The sequence below is a fragment of the Talpa occidentalis genome, unplaced genomic scaffold (assembly GCF_014898055.3).
Source record: "Talpa occidentalis isolate TD23 unplaced genomic scaffold, MPIMG_talOcc4v2.1 talOcc4.3, whole genome shotgun sequence".
In the NCBI taxonomy this organism is placed as follows: domain Eukaryota; kingdom Metazoa; phylum Chordata; class Mammalia; order Eulipotyphla; family Talpidae; genus Talpa; species Talpa occidentalis.
The window spans coordinates 399905-420002 of record NW_023603184.1 but is presented as its reverse complement, the minus strand read 5'-3'; the positions used below and the strand labels follow the sequence as shown (position 1 = coordinate 420002).

Genomic DNA, 20098 nt, shown 5'->3' with positions numbered 1-20098 from the left:
TTATTTTCCTTAGAATAATCCCCTCCAGTTCCATCCATGTTGTACAAATTGCAAGAACTCATCATTTTTATAAAGATTTATTTATTTGTGCATACAAGAACTGGGGGTACAGGCCAGAGGTGTGGGGATTGAGAAGACACACCAGAGACAGAGTGGGGAACAGAACAGGCAGAACGACCGAAGTACACTGCTGAGGGGAGCAGCGGGGGAGTCAGGAGAGGTCTGCTGCACATGTGGGTTGCTCCCTGGCCAGTGGGAATCAAACTCATGCTGCAGAGGCTGCAGATTGCTTCATAGTGTGGTGCTTAAGGCCTTGCGCCACCAGGGAGGCCCCAAGAACTCATCATTTTTTATCACTGAGTAGTATCACATTGCATTGTGTATAATTACCACTTATTTTTTTTTCCTTAATTTTTTTCTAATTATACTTCATTTTAAACTAACGGGATGAAATCAAGATGAATATTGAATTTTACCATACTTCTGCTTCCTCCTCCATAGGATTTTTTTTTTATTTTTTATCAAGGTTAAGGAAAGATTTTCTTATAGTAATAGTATTTCTGTCCTTCTCTAAAGACAAAATAGACTCAGAGGTGGTGAATCTTCAGGATGAGGAAAGGTAGAGCTCCTGGGTCCATGGATTTAGCCTCTAAAACAAGCACATCAAGACATCTAAAAAGAGAATCCCAGCTGAAATGGCAGCTTTGGGGACCAAACATTTTACCTGGAGTAGAGGGAGGGTGGTGACATTCTGTGCCCTTGGGCCATGCTGCAGGCAGCGCACCTTGCCCTCATTCATTTGCTGGGTCACTTTTGCAAGTGTGAGCTGAGCTTCCTTCTATGCATCTGTAAGATGAGGGGCTCAGCATCAGCTTTCACCAAGACTAAATGCTCATGTATAGAAACACACAAGTCAGTATTCTTAGGGTCTACTCTAACACTCTACACAGGTTACTTTCTCAGTTACTATAGTTTCTTGGGATGTGCCTCCCTCTACTGGTAAATGAAATTCTAACAAGATTTAACCTCGTGGTGTTTCATTGTAATTATCTATCTATCTGTCTATCTATCTATCTATCTATCTATCTATCTATCTATCTATCTATCTATCTGATTATTCCATTTTATATGCCACCTCATGGGTTAATTTAGCATTTCAAAATAAAAACATTTTATACATCATTGACAATCAGAAAAAAATAAAAATAAATAAATTCACAATAACAAGAAAAACTTAAATGGTGAATAAATATCACAAAAGTCTCCCCTTTTTTGCTGGAAATCACTGAATCTTTTTGAAGACAATCATATAAAGAAATAGACATTGGTTTCGAGTAAGAACATCCACTGCAAAAAGATTCTGTTTTCCTCCAAATAACTTAGAGATTCAACAAAATAAGGCTAAGACCTTAGAAAAGGAAGGAAATTCTACTTTCATTTTAAAAAAGACAGGGATAGAGGATGAATATTACATAACTACATTACCCAAAAATACAAAAGCTCACATCAGAAGGTGTCACCTCATTTTTTCTTCACTTGCCCCCTGATTCATGCTGAACTTTTACCCAAAAGGATCAGATGTGCCAAAGGGACTAGGTCATTTTTACAAAGTTTGCACAGATACAGTATATCCCCACCGAGTCTGGTGTGACTCACTGGAGACAGATGGGTGAGCTTGGTAGAGCTTGGTAGCTCTTCAAACATAAGAGCAAGTCGGGTGTGAGAATCTATATGCTTAGAAGATTGAGGGTGAATCTGGGGGCCCCCTCTGGCCAGGTTACAACTTAAAAATTAGCAACTAGTCTACTCTGGCATAGTTATTAGGGGAAAGCAGGAAGCATGGCACCCAGGAGTGGTCAGCCTTATTTTAAATTAAAAATAAGAGAGAGAAATGACCATTTCAAGGAAACCTATGGTGAATCTCTTTACTTCTACTTCTTACCAAAGGGGCTGCCCCTTTCCTCCTCTTTAATTCCTCCTCTGACTCAGTTCTGCCCCAAGAACATGGGGTTATCCAGTAATGTGTCTTGTTGGTGAGTGTCTTGTTGGTGAGTGATACACTCTGGACCCTGCTAGAGCATAATGCAGTGGGAGGGGTTGCTGGGAGCTTGGCAATACCAACCAATTACTGCTCTACCCGACTGAGTGCTGGCTGGTGCCCACATCAGACCAGGGCATCTGTCTCTTCTGCAAGAAGGCCCTTCAAGTTCTGGAAAGTGTCTTGTAGTTAGCCCGCCCTCTTCTGTTGGTGTAAAGAAGAGCAGCTTCTTTCCTATTTACTTGATGATGACTTTATAAATTACAAGGCACAGAGATGGCTGAGTGATGTTTAACAAATGATGTTTCATAAATGTTTAATAAATGTTTAATAAATTCAAAACAATAAAATTTTAAACACATTTTCTTAGACACTGTCATTTCCATGGGTCACTTTCTTTGTCTCTTTCATTTCCACATGCCTAAAGAACAGCAGTTACAGAAATGGTGCCTTCCCAAGAATGTTACCTAGGACTAGATACTTCCCAATCTCTTTCTTTTTTAAAAAAATTTGTATTGAGCCATCCTTCACCTATTATAAAATTGATTCTCTGGAAATGTGCTGTTCAGTGGTGTTTAGGATAGTCATGAGTTTTGCAACCATTACCACAATTAAGAATATTTTCACCTAAAGAAACTCTAGACCCTAAGGGGCCATTCCCCATCCTTTGCACACCTCAGCCTTAGGCAACCGCTGACCTACTTTCTGTCTCTGCAGAGGTTCTTAAGCTGAAGATTTCACTTCAATGGAATCATATAGTGTCCAGTCCTTTGTGACTGAGTCACTAAGCATGTTCTCAGGGCTCATCTGTGCTACAGCCTGTGTAGGTACTTTGTTTCTTTTTTATGGAAAATACTGTATGAATATGCCAGACCTTTTCCTTTTGACCCCCCCATTCTTCACATGCAGAGCTCCCCGCTCTTTCTGTGGGAGATTTATTCTCTGTTTTCCCATGACTATTTCCAGCTGTAGTGTTCTCTTTGTTGAAAATTCCAATGTCTGAAGATTTTTCATATCTCTTTACAAGGATTATTTTTTTCTTAATGATACTATGGGGACCTGACCTCACAGGGAGATGTGCGATTTTATTTAGTATAAACTGTGCTCTTTTGTCCTTGAATCTAATCTGTGGGAATTCGTGCTTATTGACACTGAGGACAAAGTCCTCTGGGAGTTGCTTGAGATGTGGTGTTGATGAGGTGTTTGAGAAAGATGTCTGAAGTGTGAAGCTCTGAAAGACTATGTTATGGTCCAACACTGAGGCACTAAAGGCTTATATTAGTACAATAATGACACATTAGCAGCTTTGTGAGGTCACTGCTGGTGTAAGAAAGTCAACTGCCAAGACACAAAGAAACCACGGGATTTTCATGATCCTAAATCAAGCCTGGATTAAGACAGGCCTCACTTGCAGTTCTGCCAGGGCATCTGCTAGGATGAATAAGGTTAAATGTATTTCACTTGCTTAGTTTAGCCTAGAGACTTCCAGTCACTGGGGTCACTAGCCCACCAGACACTTAATTAGCTGTGACAATGGGAAAATGTCCTCTTCTTATACCTCTTCAAGGCATCTTTGATTTCCTTGTTCCTCAGACTGTAGATCAATGGGTTCAGCATGGGGACCACCACTGTATAGAAGATTGAGAACATCTTGTCAGAACCCAGATTGCTGGGGTGCATGTAGACAAAGAGTGCTGATCCAAAGAAAAGGGTCACTGCTGTCAGGTGAGAAGCACACGTACTGAACGTCTTGGACCTGCCTTCAGCTGAGCTGATTCTCAGGATGGTGGCAACAATATAAACGTAAGATATCACGATGACTAAGACAGATAGCAGAGCAAAGATCACTGTTAACACATACTTCATGACTTGGAGGGTAAAGGTTTCAGAGCAGGCTAGAGCTAATAATTGAGGCATGTCACAGAAAAAATGGTTGATGACATTGGGGCCACAGAAATCAAGCTGAAGTAAAGCACACAGTTGGATTGTTGCTCCAAAGAGACCAGATATATAGGATCCAACCACCATCTGCACACAGAGACTGGGAGACATGATGACAGCATAGAGCAGAGGATTGCAAATGGCGGCATAGCGATCATAAGCCATGGCTGCTAGGAAACAGCACTCAGTCAGACCCAGGATGCCGAGGAAGAAGTATTGCACAATACACCCCATAAGGGAGATGGTTGTCTGCTTCTGGAAGAATTCTGAGAGCATTTTAGGGACTGTGCAGGTAACATAGCACAAATCTAAGAAGGATAAGTTGCTGAGGAAAAAGTACATGGGTGTATGTAGGTGGGAGTCCATTCTAATCACAGTGATGAGGCTCAGGTTCCAGATCACTGCCAAGAGGTAAAGGCCCATGAAAACTATGAAGAGAGTAATTTTGAGCTTGGGGAAATCTGAGAAACCTAAAAGGATGAATTTGGTGACTGTTGTACTGTTCCTTCCTCCAGCCATTGTCTTGCAATTTCTTCAATCTGCAGAAACAGCCTGAGCTAATTATTAAATATTTAAGTTCATGCAAATTATTTGTTTTGAACAAAGTTTCATGTTTTAATCCATAGGTATGGATAATTTTTTAAAACAATATAAACAATTATAAAAGCAATTTTAAAAATCATTGGGATTCCTATTTCCCAACTACTCTTAATATTTGGGAATTTATTTTTGCACCCATGCAATTGTATACAAACACTCACACACAAGCACACATACACACACACAGATGTAGCCTGTTCGTTTTCTAAAAATTGGTACCAATTTACACAAATACCAAGATTTTTATGACAATATCCCTTGGCATCCCATTATCAACACTGCCTGGAATTATTTAGATTTAATCTTGACACTCTCCCTGGTAAAATATTATTTCATTATTTCCTTATTTGCACTTACTTTACTGACTTGCTCACATACATTTTTCCCCATTTGTCGAGAACATTGTTTATTATTTGTTGTTGGAGCTTTTTACATAGCAGGTATCATAACTCTTCTCCTTCATAGATCTTGCTAAATCTTTTCCAAGCTTGTTATTTATTATCAATATTCTTTATCTGTATTTTGCTATACAGATTTCCTTTATTGTTAGGTAGTCAACTTACTGTGACATTTTTGGTTCCTAATCTGGCATATTGAAAAAGATTTCTTGACACAATTTCACAGACTCTTTCCTACATTTTCATATTTACCTTTTCAATTTTTAGAAGATTTTTGAACATATTGTCACTTGTCCACAGTTAATTATGTGATTTCTACATGGATTAAAGTCACTTCTATGATGAAGATATTTCATCTGCTCAATTTTTAATCTGTCAGGTATGTGTCATCATTCCGATCTTATATAACATTTCATAATTGCTTACATTATGATTTGCCAATAAATTGTTAGGTGGCACACTCTAATCTTTATTTTCCATGACTACATTTTGCTTCAAACTCAAATACACAATAAACACAAGGCAAAATAATAAAATGAATTGTGATACAGTAATGTTCCTACCATATAAAATTCACAAGACCTTTTAATCAAAAAATCATAATAAGTCATCTAATCCTAGAAGCTCAGCAAATAGAAGCTATGATCTATTTCACCAATATTTAAAATATTTTAAAGCATGCTATTTTCTTAAATATTTATCATGCCTCCTTTTGACAACAAGTAATAAAAATGTTCATAGCCTTAGATGCAATAACTTTTTAAGAAATGTCCTTCTAGTGGCCTCCCCGGTGGCCCAGCGGTTGAGCACTGGGTTGTGAAGCTGCCCGCAGCCACTGCAGCGCAGTTTTGATCCCCAGCCCGTGGGGGAGAGTCCCACATGGCATGCAGATCTCTCCTGACCCCCACTGCTCCCCTTAACAGTGTATTTCATTGTTCTGCTCCCTGCTCTGGCTCTGGTGAATTCTCTCACCCCCCTGTGCTTCTAACTGTACCCAGTGCGTGTATAAATAAATAAATAAAACTTAAAAAAAAAAGTCCTTCTAGGAAACATTCTCAATATTTTTATAAAATATTTTCTGCCACTTTATGATACAATGATTACATGCATTTTAAACTAATAAAATGTGGTCAATAATATTATCAATAAATTGAGCATTGTCTTATTTTGAATATGAAAATTTTGTGTGGTCATCAACACATTGTATTTCTACTCTCACTTTTTATAATTTGCTAAGTTTGGAAGTCTTGTTCTCTCTGGGTGTCCATCTAGTATCAATATCTCCAGTAAAAAATTACCAGCATTTCAGAAAGCTACATAGGATCAATGAAAACATTTTGGAACTGTGAAGCCATTTTTCTCAAAACTCAAGAAAACTCGTCTATTTAGGATCAACAATCAAGCAAATTAAGTGGTTGGTATCACCGAAGACTACTTTTTTTTAATAAAATATTTTATTTTATATAATGATTACATTATTTTTCATTTTTGTATAATGTATGCATTTTCATTTTGGTTATATTCCCCATACAATTCCCACCCCCTTTTTCTGACCCTAATCCCTCTTTTCCTCCCACCCCCCAACTCTGTAGTGTGTGTCTGGTCTATAGTTGCTGAAGACTACTTTTTAATTGAGTAGGTCATTTTATGGTTAAGCTCAGGCACAATCCTCAACAATTCACACAATCTCATTCACACATCTCATTATTCTCACACAATCGGCCATGTTTGACTTAATATACGTATGGAGAAACTGAGGCACGAGGCGAGCACTGACCTTGTCAGAGGTCAGGCAGGTGAGTGACAGGCCGAGATTTTTAACCCAGTTTAGTAACTTCAAAGTTCCTACACTGAACATAATATTAAGTGAATGCAACTAGAGTAGAAATTATTGATTGAATTATATTAAATTAGTCCATTATTTCTTAATAAACTCAGCTCTGGATAATCAATCTTTTGACAGCATGAGCCTGGTGGTGGAGGATATTGACATAGTAAATGAAATCACACAGGGTCACAATCTATTGTGCATAAAATGTACAAAGTAAGATTATTTTGGAATCTGTATCACCCCGAACTCTCCTTACAATAGCAAGCTCCAGAATTCAAACTATCACTCCCTTAACTGTACACCTTTGTTTTCGTTACAATTCTTTACTGGGGTAATATTCTACTTCCCACCAGAAAAGACCTGAGCTTTGCTCGTGTCTGCAGCACCAGGAGAAGACAGGAGGAGGGTGGAGGGACCAGGCTAAGTGGAAGAGGGAGGTTCCTTCTCAGGAGTCCAGGTGATCCAGAGCCATTGCGACGCCATCTTGGGCCTCCGTGGACCACAAACCTCAGACAGATGTGGAAGGAGGTCGGGAAGGAGGGACACTGATGGCTCTGGACTCCATGGGAGTGCGGGAATTCTGGGTACATGCCCTGGCCCCCCAGTGCTCCAGGGCCATCCTGTGCTCCAGGCACCCAGGAAAGTGATGGAATACTTACGTTCAGCCATCTTTAAAGCCTTCCTCTGGGAGGGTCTTCCACCTCCACTTTCTGCTTTGGCTGCTCAGTGCCCAGTCAGCCGTGAGAAGAGAGATCCCTGCACCTGCAGTTCACTTAAATGCCTCCTTGGGATCCGAGGTGAAGCGAAGAGAGTTAATTACCCTGTCCAGGTAATTGTCCTCTAGTGTAATGACAGCAGGAACATGTAAGAGATTTCCCCTGCTGATTTCCACTTTCACTTCAAGTTTAGAAAAAATTTAAAATATTTATTTATTTATGCATGCAAATGCTGTGGTATAGGCCAGAGATGCCAGGGTGAGAGGATTCCCCAGAGACAAGTGGGGAAAAAACAGGCAGATTAACTGAAGTGTATACTGCTGAGGGGAGCAGCAGGGGAGACAGGAGAGGTCTGCTGCGCCATGTGGCTTGCCAGCTGGGTATGGAACTGGTGCTGCAGAGGCTGTGGATTGCTTCATAGTGCGGTGCTTAACCTCTTGAGCCACCAGGGAGGCCCCAAGAACTCATCATTTTTTATCACTGACTAGTATCACATTGCATTGTGTATAATTACCACTTTTATTTGCTTTAAAATTTATTTTATTACACCTCATTTTAAACTAAGGGAAACAAATTAAGATGAATATTGAATTTTACCATACATCCTTATGCTTCCTTCTCCATAGGATTTTTTTCAATATTTCATCAAGGTTAAGGAAAGATTTTCTTATAGTCATAATATTTCTGTCCTTCTCTAAAGACAAAATGGATGCAGAGTTGGTGAATCTTTAGGATGAGGAAATGTATAGCTCTTGGGTTCATGGATTTAGCCTCTAAAACAAGCACATCAAGACATCTAAAAAGAGAATCCCAGCTGAAATGGCAGCTTTGGGGACCAAAACATCTTATTTGGAGTAAGGGAGGGTGGTGACATTCTGTGCTCTTGGGCCATGCTGCGGGCAGCACACCTTGTCCTCATTCATTTGCTGGGTCACTTCTGCAAGTGTGAGCTGAGCTTCCTTCTTCTCATGGTAAGATGAGGGGTTCAGCATCAGCTTTCACCAAGACTAAATGCTCAGGTATAGGAATGCACAAGTCAGTATCCTTACCTTCACTAGTCAGAATCTAACACTCTACACAGGTTACTTTCTCAGTTATATTAGAGTCTTGGGATGTGCCTCCCTCTACTGGTTATTGAAATTCTAACAAGATTTAACTTTTGGTGCTTCATAGTAATTATCTATTTATCTATCTTTCTATCTATCTATCTTTCTACCTATCGATCTATCTATCTATCTATCTATCTATCTATCCATCTATCTATCTGATTATTCCATTTTATATGCCACCTCATGTGGTAATTTAGCATTTCAAAATAAAAACATTTTATACATCATTGACAATCAGAAAAAAATAATGAATTTACAATAACAAGAAAAACTTAAATGGCAAAGAATAAATATCATAAAAGTCTCCCCTTGTTTTGCTGGAAATCACTGAATCTTTTTGAAGACAATCATATAAAGAAATAGACATTGGTTTCGAGTAAGAACATCCACTGCAAAAAGATTCTGTTTTCCTCCAAATAACTTAGAGATTCAACAAAATAAGGCTAAGACCTTAAAAAGGAAAGAAAATCTACTTTCATTTAAAAAAAGCCAGGGATAGAGGATGAATATTACATAACTACATTACCCAAAAATATCAAAGCTCACATCAGAAGGTGTCACCTCATTTTTTCTTCACTTGCCCCCTGATTCATGCTGAACTTTTACCCAAAAGGATCAGATGTGCCAAAGGGACTAGGTCATTTTTACAAAGTTTGCACAGATACAGTATATCCCCACCAAGTCTGGTGTGACTCACTGGAGACAGATGGGTGAGCTTGGTAGAGCTTGGTAGCTCTTCAAACATAAGAGCAAGTCGGGTGTGAGAATCCATATGCTTAGAAGATTGAGGGTGAATCTGGGGGCCCCCTCTGGCCAGGTTACAACTTAAAAATTAGCAACTAGTCTATTCTGGCATAGTTATTAGGGGAAAGCAGGAAGCATGGCACCCAGGAGTGGTCAGCCTTATTTTAAATTAAAAATAAGAGAGAGAAATGACCATTTTAAGGAAACCTATGGTGAATCTCTTTACTTCTACTTCTTACCAAAGGGGCTGCCCCTTTACTTCTCTTCAATTCCTCCTTTGGCTCAGTTCTGTCCCAGAACAAGAAGTTATCCAGTAATGTGTCTTGTTGGTGAGTGATACATCCATCTCTCTTGACCCTGCCCGAGTGTAAAGCGATGGGGAAGCCTGGTTGCTGGGAGCCTGGCAGTACCAGCCAATCATTGCTCTACCGGACTGAGTGCTGAGCTGATGCCCACACCAGACAAGGGCATCTGACTCTTCTGCAAGAAGGCTCTTCATGTTCTTAAAAGCGTCTTGGAGTTAGCGCGCCCTCTTCTGTTGGTGTAAAGAAGAGCAGCTTCTTTCCTATTTACTTGATGATGACTTTATAAATTACAAGGCACAGAGATGGCTAAGTGATTTAATTTTTAATAAATTCAAAATAATAAAATTTTAAACACATTTTCTTAGATACTGTCATTTCCATGGGTCACTTTCTTTGTCTCTTTCATTTCTACCTGCCTAAAGAACAGCAGTTACAGAAATGGTGCCTTCCCAAGAATGTTACCTAGGACTAGATATCTCCCAGTCTCTTTCTTTTAAAAAAAAAAATTTGTATTGAGCCATCCTTCACCTATTATAAAATTGATTCTCTCTGGAAATGTGCTGTTCAGTGGTGTTTAGGATAGTCATGAGTTTTGCAACCATTACCACAATTAAGAATATTTTCACCTAAAGAAACTCTAGACCCTAAGGGGCCATTCCCCATCCTTTGCACACCTCAGCCTTAGGCAACCGCTGACCTACTTTCTGTCTCTGCAGAGGTTCTTAAGCTGAAGATCTCAAGTTAATGGAATCATATAGTGTCCAGTCCTTTGTGACTGAGTCACTTAGCATGTCCTCAGGGCTCATCTGTGCTACAGCCTGTGTAGGTACTTTGTTTCTTTTTTATGGAAAATACTGTATGAATATGCCAGACCTTTTCCTTTTGACCCCCCATTCTTCACATGCAGAGCTCCTCGCTCTTTCTGTGGGAGATTTATTCTCTGTTTTCCCATGACTATTTCCAGCTGTAGTGTTCTCTTTGTTGAAAATTCCAACGTCTGAAGATTTTTCATATCTCTTTACAAGGATTATTTTTTCCTTAATGATTCTATGGGGACCTGACCTCACAGGGAGATGTGCGATTTTATTTTAGTATAAACTGTGTTCTTTTGTCCGTGAATCTAATCTGGGAATTTGTGCTTATTGACACTGAGGACAAAGTCCTCTGGGAGTTGCTTGAGATGTGGTGTTGATGAGGTGTTTGAGAAAGAAGTCTGCAGTGTGAAGCTCTGAAAGACTATGGTATGGTCCAACACTGAGGCACTAAAGGCTTATATTAGTATAATAATGACACATTAACAGCTTTGTGAGGTCACTGCTGGTGTAAGAAAGTCAACTGCCAAGACACAAAGATACCACGGGATTTTCATGATCCTAAACCAAGCCTGGATTAAGACAGGCCTCACTTGCAGTTCTGCCAGGGCATCTGCTAGGATGAATAAGGTTAAATGTATTTCACTTGCTTAGTTTAGCCTAGAGACTTCCAGTCACTGGGGTCACTAGCCCACCAGACACTTAATTAGCTGTGACAATGGGAAAATGTCCTCTTCTTACACCTCTTCAAGGCATCTTTGATTTCTTTGTTCCTCAGACTGTAGATCAATGGGTTCAGCATGGGGACCACCATTGTATAGAAGATTGAGAACATCTTGTCAGAGCGCAGAGTGCTGGGGTGCATGTAGACAAAGAGTGCTGATCCAAAGAAAAAGGTCACTGCTGTCAGGTGAGAAGCACACGTACTGAACGTCTTGGACCTGCCTTCAGCTGAGCTGATTCTCAGGATGGTGGCAACAATATAAACGTAAGATATCACGATGACTAAGACAGATAGCAGAGCAAAGATCACTGTTAACACATACTTCATGACTTGGAGGGAAAAGGTTTCAGAGCAGGCTAGGGCTAATAATTGAGGCATGTCACAGAAAAAATGGTTGATGACATTGGGGCCACAGAAATCAAGCTGAAGTAAAGCACACAGTTGGATTGTTGCTCCAAAGAGACCAGATATATAGGATCCAACCACCATCTGCACACAGAGACTGGGAGACATGATGACAGCATAGAGCAGAGGATTGCAAATGGCGGCATAGCGATCATAAGCCATGGCTGCTAGGAAACAGCACTCAGTCAGACCCAGGATGCCGAGGAAGAAGTATTGCACAATACACCCCATAAGGGAGATGGTTGTCTGCTTCTGGAAGAATTCTGAGAGCATTTTAGGGACTGTGCAGGTAACATAGCACAAATCTAAGAAGGATAAGTTGCTGAGGAAAAAGTACATGGGTGTATGTAGGTGGGAGTCCATTCTAATCACAGTGATGAGGCTCAGGTTCCAGATCACTGCCAAGAGGTAAAGGCCCATGAAAACTATGAAGAGAGTAATTTTGAGCTTGGGGAAATCTGAGAAACCTAAAAGGATGAATTTGGTGACTGTTGTACTGTTCCTTCCTCCAGCCATTGTCTTGCAATTTCTTCAATCTGCAGAAACAGCCTGAGCTAATTATTAAATATTTAAGTTCATGCAAATTATTTGTTTTGAACAAGGTTTCACGTTTGAAACAAAAACTTAATCCATAGGTATGGATAATTTTTTAAAACAACATAAACAATTATAAAAGCAATTTTGAAAATCATTGGGATTCCTATTTGCCAACTACTCTTAATATTTGGGAATTTATTTTTGCACCCATGCAATTGTGTACACACACTCACAGACAAACACACACACACACAGATGTAGCCAATTTATTTTCTAAAAATTGGTACCAATTTACACAAATACCAAGATTTTTATGACAATATCCCTTGGCATCCCATTATCAACACTGCCTGGAATTATTTAGATTTAATCTTGACACTCTCCCTGGTAAAATATTATTTCATTATTTCCTTATTTGCACTTACTTTACTGACTTGCTCACATACATTTTTCCCCATTTGTTGAGAACATTGTTTATTATTTGTTGTTGGAGCTTTTTACATAGCAGGTATCATAACTCTTCTCCTTCATAGATCTTGCTAAATCTTTTCCAAGCTTGTTATTTATTATCAATATTCTTTATCTGTATTTTGCTATACAGATTTCCTTTATTGTTAGGTAGTCAACTTACTGTGACATTTTTGGTTCCTAATCTGGCATACTGAAAAAGATTTCTTGACACAATTTCACAGACTCTTTCCTACATTTTCATATTTACCTTTTCAATTTTTGGAAGATTTTTGCACATATTGTCACTTGTCCACAGTTAATTATGTGATTTCTGCATGGATTAAAGTCACTTCTATGATGAAGATATTTCATCTGCTCAATTTTTAATCTGTCAGGCATGTGTCATCTCTCTGATCTTATGTAACATTTCATAATTGCTTATATTACCATTTGCCAATAAATTGTTAGGCAGCACACTATAATCTGTATTTTCCATGACTACATTTTGCTTCAAACTCAAATACACAATAAACACAAGGCAAAATAATAAAATGAATTGTGATATAGTAATGTTCTTACCACATAAAATTCACAAGACCTTTTAATCAAAAAATTATAATAGGTCATCTAATCCTAGAAGCTCAGCAAATAGAAGCTATGATCTATTTCCCCAACATTTAAAATATTTGAAAACATGCTACTTTCTTAAACATTTATCATGCCTCTTTTTGACAACAGGTAATAAAAACGCTCAGAGCTTTTGATGCAATAACTTTTTAAGAAATGTCCTTCTGAGGGGCCTCCCTGTTGGCCCAGCGGTTGAGCGTTGGGTTGTGAAGCTGCCTGCAGCCACTGCAGCGCAGGTTGATCCCCAGCCTGCGGGCGAAAGTCCCACATGGCATGCAGACCTCTCCTGACCCCCACTGCTCCCCTTAACAGTGTACTTCGTCGTTCTGTTCCCTGCTCTGGCTCTGGTGAATTCTCTCACCCTCCTGTGCTTCTGACTATACCCAGTGTGTGTATAAATAAATAAATAAATCTTAAAAAAAAAGTCCTTCTAGGAAATATTCTCAATATTTTTATAAAATATTTTTCTGCCACTTTATGATACAATGATTACATGCATTTTAAACTCATAAAATGTGGTCAATTATATTAACAATAAATTGAGCATTGTCTTATTTTGAATATGAAAATTTTGTGTGGTCATCAACACATTTTATTTCTACTCTCACTTTTATTATAATTTGGTAGGTTTGGAAATCCTGTTCTCTCTGGGTGTCCATCCAGTATCAAATGCCTCCAGTAAAAAATTACCAGCATTTCAGAAAGCTACATAGGATCAATGAAAATATTTTGGAACTGTGAAGCCATTTTTCTCAAAACTCAAGAAAACTCGTCTATCCAGGATCAACAATCAAGCAAATTAAGTGGATGGTATCACCGAAGACTACTTTTTTTAATAAAATATTTTATTTTATATAATGCTTACATTATTTTTCATTTTTGCATAATGTATGCATTTTCATTTTGGTTATATTCCCCATACAATTCCCACCCCCTTTTTCTGACCCTAATCCCTCTTTTCCTCCCACCCCCCAACTCTGTAGTGTGTGTCTGGTCTATAGTTGCTGAAGACTACTTTTTAATTGAGTAGGTCATTTTATGGTTAAGCTCAGGCACAATCCTCAACAATTCACACAATCTCATTCACACATCTCATTATTCTCACACAATCGGCCATGTTTGACTTAATATACGTATGGAGAAACTGAGGCACGAGGCGAGCACCGACCTTGTCAGAGGTCAGGCAGGTGAGTGACAGGCCGAGATTTTTAACCCAGTTTAGTAACTTCAAAATTCCTGCACTGAACATAATATTAAGTGAATGGCAACTAGAGTAGAAAATATTGATTGAATCATATTAAATTAGTCCATTATTTCTTAATAAACTCAGCTCTGGATAATCAATCTTTTGACAGCATGAGCCTGGTGGTGGAGGATATTGACATAGTAAATGAAATCACACAGGGTCACAACCTATTGTGCATAAAATGTACAAAGTAAGATTATTTTGGAATCTGTATCACCCCGAACTCTCCTTACAATAGCAAGCTCCAGAATTCAAACTATCACTCCCTTAAATGTACACCTTTGTTTTCGTTAAAATTCTTTACTGGGGGAAATATTCTACTTCCCACCAGAAAAGACCTGAGCTTTGCTCGTGTCTGTGGCACCGGGAGAAGACAGGAGGAGGGTGGAGGGACCAGGCTAAGTGGAAGAGGGAGGTTCCCTCTCAGGGTCCTGGTGATCAAGAGCCATTGCGACGCCATCTTGGGCCTCCGTGGACCACAAACCTCAGACAGATGTGGAAGGAGGTTGGGAAGGAGGGACGCCGATGGCTGTGGACTCCATGGGAGTGCGGGAATACTGGGCACATACCCTTGCCCCCCAGTGCTCCAGGGCCATCCTGTGCTCCAGGCACCCAGGAAAGTGATGGAATACTTACATTCAGCCATCTTTAAAGCCGTCCTCTGGGAGGATCTTCCACCTCCAAATTCTGCTTTGGCTGCTCAGTGCCCAGTCAGCCGTGAGAAGAGAGACGCCTGCACCTGCAGTTCACTTAAATGCCTCCTTGGGATCCGCGGTGAAGCGAGGAGAGTTAATTACCCTGTCCAGGTAATTGTCCTCTAGTGTAATGACAGCAGGAACATGTAAGAGATTTCCCCTGCTGATTTCCACTTTCACTTCAAGTTTAGAAAAAAATTTAAAATATTTATTTATTTATGCATACAAGTTCTGGGGTACAGGCCAGAGATGCCAGGGTGAGAGGATTCCCCAGAGACAAGTGGGGAAAAAACAGGCAGATTAACCGAAGTATACTGCTGAGGGGAGCAGCAGGGGAGACAGGAGAGGTCTGCTGCACCATGTGGCTTGCTCCCTGGCCAGCTGGGTATGGAACTGGTGCTGCAGAGGCTGTGGATTGCTTCATAGTGTGGTGCTTAACCCCTTGAGCCACCAGGGAGGCCCCAAGAACTCATCATTTTTTATCACTAATATCACATTGCATGGTGTACAATTACCACTTTTATTTGCTTTAAAAATTTTTTTATTACACTTCATTTTAAGCTAAGGGAATGAAGTCAAGATGAATATTGAATTTTACCACACATCCTTATGCTTCCTCCTCCATAGGATTTTTTTTTAATATTTCATCAAGGTTAAGGAAAGATTTTCTTATAATGTTTCTGTCCTTCTCTAAAGACAAAATGGACGCAGAGTTGGTGAATCTTTAGGATGAAGAAAGGTATAGCTCCTCGGTCCATGGAGTTAGCCTCTAAAACAAGCACATCAAGACATCTAAAAAGAGAGTCCCAGCTGAAATGGCAGCTTTGGGGACCAAAACATCTTATCTGGAGTAAGAGGGAGGGTGGTGACATCTGTGCCCTTGGGCCATGCTGCGGGCAGCACACCTTGTCCTCATTCATTTGCTGGGTCACTTCTGCAAGTGTGAGCTGAGCTTCCTTCTTCTCATTGTAAGATGAGGGGTTCAGCATCAGCTTTCACCAAGACTAAATGCTCAGGTATAGAAATACACAATTCAGTATCCTTACAGTCAGTAGTTAGACTCTAACACTCTACACAGATTACTTTCTCAGTTATTTTACTATAGATTCTTGGGATGTGCCTCCCTCTACTGGTTAATGAAATTCTAACAAGATTTAACCCCGTGGTGTTTCATTGTAATTATCTATCTATCTTTCTATCTATCTATCTATCTATTTGAATATCCCATTTTATATGCCACCTTATGGGTTAATTAAGCATTTTAAAATAAAAACATTTTATACATCATTGACAATCACAGAAAAAAATTTACAATAACAAGAAAAACTTAAATGGCAAAGAATAAATATCACAATAGTCTCCCTTTTTTTTGCTGGAAATCACTGAATCTTTTTGAAGACAATCATATAAAGAAATAAACATTGGTTTCGAGTAAGAACATCCACTGCAAAAAGATTCTGTTTTCCTCCAAATAACTTAGAGATTCAACAAAATAAGGCTAAGTAAGACCTTAGAAAAGGAAGGAAAATCTACTTTCATTTAAAAAAAGCCAGGGATAGAGGATGAATATTACATGACTACATTACCCAAAAATACAAAAGCTCACATCAGAAGGTGTAACCTCATTCTTTCTTCACTTGCCCCCTGATTCATGCTGAACTTTTACCCAAAAGGATCAGATGTGCCAAAGGGACTAGGTCATTTTTACAAAGTTTGCACAGATACAGTATATCCCCACCAAGTCTGGTGTGACTCACTGGAGACAGATGGGTGAGCTTGGTAGAGCTTGGTAGCTCTTCAAACATAAGAGCAAGTCGGGTGTGAGAATCCATATGCTTAGAAGATTGAGGGTGAATCTGGGGGCCCCCTCTGGCCAGGTTACAACTTAAAATTTAGCTACTAGTCTACTCGGCATAGTTATTAGGGGAAAGCAGGAAGTGTGGCACCCAGGAGTGGTCAGCCTTATTTTAAATTAAAGATAAGAGAGAGAAATGACCATTTTAAGGAAACCTATGGTGAATCTCTTTACTTCTACTTCTTACCAAAGGGGCTGCCCCTTTACTTCTCTTCAATTCCTCCTTTGGCTCAGTTCTGTCCCAGAACAAGAAGTTATCAGTAATGTGTCTTGTTGGTGAGTGATACATCCATCTCTCCAGACCCTGCCAGAGCGCAAAGCGGTGGGGAAGGGTTGCTGGGAGCCTGGCAGTACCAGCCAATCATTGCTCTACCGGACTGAGTGCTGAGCTGATGCCCACACCAGACAAGGGCATCTGACTCTTCTGCAAGAAGGTCCTTCATGTTCTTAAAAGCGTCTTGGAGTTAGCGCGCCCTCTTCTGTTGGTGTAAAGAAGAGCAGCTTCTTTCCTATTTACTTGATGATGACTTTATAAATTACAAGGCACAGAGATGGCTGAGTGATTAATTTTTAATAAATTCAAAATAATAAAAATTTAAACACATTTTCTTAGACACTGTCATTTCCATGGGTCACTTTCTTTGTCTCTTTCATTTCCACATGCCTAAAGAACAGCAGTTACAGAAATGGTGCCTTCCCAAGAATGTTACCTAGGACTAGATACTTCCCAGTCTCTTTCTTTTTTAAAAAAATTTGTATTGAGCCATCCTTCACCTATTATAAAATTGATTCTCTGGAAATGTGCTGTTCAGTGGTGTTTAGGATAGTCATGAGTTTTGCAACCATTACCACAATTAAGAATATTTTCAACTAAAGAAACTCTAGACCCTAAGGGGTCATTCCCCATCCTTTGCACACCTCAGCCTTAGGCAACCGCTGACCTACTTTCTGTCTCTGCAGAGGTTCTTAAGCTGAAGATCTCAAGTTAATGGAATCATATAGTGTCCAGTCCTTTGTGACTGAGTCACTAAGCATGTTCTCAGGGCTCATCTGTGCTATAGCCTATGTAGGTACTTTGTTTGTTTTTTATGGCCAAATACTGTGTGAATATGCCAGACCTTTTCCTTTTGACCCTCCCCATTCTTCACTTGCAGAGCTTCCCGCTCTTTCTGTGGGAGATGTATTCTGTGTTTTCCCATGACTATTTCCAGCTGTAGTGTTCTTTGTTGAAAAATCCAACGTCTGAAGATTTTTCATATCTCTTTACAAGGATTATTTTTTCCTTAATGATTCTATGGGGACCTGAACTCACAGGGAGATGTGTGATTTTATTTTAGTATAAACTGTGTTCTTTTGTCCTTGAATCTAATCTGTGGGAATTCCTGCTTATTGACACTGAGGACAAAGTCCTCTGGGAGTTGCTTGAGATGTGGTGTTGATGAGGTGTTTGAGAAAGATGTCTGCAGTGTGAAGCTCTGAAAGACTATGGTATCATCCAACACTGTGGCACTAAAGGCTTATATTAGTATAATATTGACACATTAACAGCTTTGTGAGGACACTGCTGGTGTAAGAAAGTCAACTGCCAAGACACAAAGAAACCATGGGATTTGCATGGTCCTAAACCAAGCCTGGATTAAGATAGGTCTCACTTGCAGTTCTGCTAGGGCATCTGCAAGGATGAATAAGGTTAAATGTATTTCACTTGCTTAGTTTAGCCTAGAGACTTCCAGTCACTGGGGTCACTAGCCCACCTGACACTTAATTACCTGTGGCAATGGGAAAATGTCCTCTTCTTACACCTCTTCAAGGCATCTTTGATTTCCTTGTTCCTCAGACTGTAGATCAATGGGTTCAGCATGGGGACCACCACTGTATAGAAGATTGAGACCATCTTGTCATAGCCTACAGATTTATTTGTGGTAGGGTGCATATAGACAAAAAGTCCTGATCCAAAGAAAAAGGTCACTGCCGTCAGGTGAGAAGCACATGTACTGAACATCTTGGACCTGCCTTCAGCTGAGCTGATTCTCAGAATGGTGGCAACAATATAAACATAAGATATCACGATGACTAAGACAGATAGCACACCAAAGATCACTGCTAACACATATTTTATGACTTGGAGGGAAAAGGTTTCAGAGCAGGCTAGAACTAATAATTGAGGCATGTCACAGAAAAAATGGTTGATGACATTGGGGCCACAGAAATCAAGCTGAAGTAAAGCACACAGTTGGATTGTTGCTCCAAAGAGACCAGATATATAGGATCCAACCACCATCTGCACACAGAGAGTTGGAGACATGATGGCAGCATAGAGCAGAGGATTGCAAATGGCGGCATAGCGATCATAAGCCATGGCTGCTAGAAAACAGCACTCAGTCAGATCCAGGATGGCAAGGAAGAAATATTGCACAGTACACCCCATAAAGGAGATGGTTGTCTGCTTCTTGAAGAATTCTGAGAGCATTTTAGGGGCTGTGCAGGTAACACAGCACAAATCTAGAAAGGATAAGTTGCTGAGGAAAAAGTACATGGGTGTATGTAGGTGGGAGTCCATCCTAATCACGGTGATGAGGCTCAGGTTCCAGGTCACTGCTAAGAGGTAAAACCCCATGAAAACTATGAAGAGAGTAATTTTGAGCTTGGGGAAATCTGAGAAACCTAAAAGGATGAATTTGGTGACTGTTGTACTGTTCCTTCCTCCAGCCATTGTCTTGCAATTTCTTCAATCTGCAGAAACAGCCTGAGCTAATTATTAATTATTTAAATTCATGCAAATTATTTGTTTTCAACATAGTTTCATGTTTTGGAACAAAAACTTAACCCATAGGTATGGATAATATTTTAAAACAATATAAACTATTATAAAAGCAATTTTAAAAATCATTGGGAATCCTATTTCCCAACTACACTTAACATTCGGGAATTTATTTTTGCACCCATGCAATTGTGTACACACACACACACACATACACACACACAGATGTAGCCAATATGTTTTCTAAAAATTGGTACCAATTTACACAAATACCAAGATTTTTATGACAGTATCCCTTGGCATC

At 39.6% G+C, this 20098-nt stretch overlaps 3 protein-coding genes across 3 annotated transcripts; all 3 read right to left on the bottom strand.

Annotated features, from left to right (window-relative positions):
• Positions 1–3559: 3559 nt before the first annotated feature.
• On the bottom strand, positions 3560–4498 carry LOC119254195 (olfactory receptor 1440-like). The gene has a single exon (XM_037521316.2). The coding sequence runs from the start codon at positions 4496–4498 to the stop codon at positions 3560–3562; it is 939 nt and encodes a 312-aa protein (XP_037377213.1).
• Positions 4499–11200: 6702 nt separating this feature from the next.
• LOC119254194 (olfactory receptor 1440-like) lies at positions 11201–12139 on the bottom strand. Its single transcript, XM_037521315.2, has one exon. The coding sequence runs from the start codon at positions 12137–12139 to the stop codon at positions 11201–11203; it is 939 nt and encodes a 312-aa protein (XP_037377212.1).
• Positions 12140–18798: 6659 nt separating this feature from the next.
• On the bottom strand, positions 18799–19746 carry LOC119254192 (olfactory receptor 1440-like). Its single transcript, XM_037521314.2, has one exon. The coding sequence runs from the start codon at positions 19744–19746 to the stop codon at positions 18799–18801; it is 948 nt and encodes a 315-aa protein (XP_037377211.1).
• Between the last annotated feature and the right edge of the window lie 352 nt (positions 19747–20098).

Bases quoted from the DNA above. Each gene is read 5' to 3' on its own strand.
- LOC119254195 (XM_037521316.2), bottom strand. From the start codon at position 4,498: ATGGCTGGAGGAAGGAACAGTACAACAGTCACCAAATTCATCCTTTTA.
- LOC119254194 (XM_037521315.2), bottom strand. From the start codon at position 12,139: ATGGCTGGAGGAAGGAACAGTACAACAGTCACCAAATTCATCCTTTTA.
- LOC119254192 (XM_037521314.2), bottom strand. From the start codon at position 19,746: ATGGCTGGAGGAAGGAACAGTACAACAGTCACCAAATTCATCCTTTTA.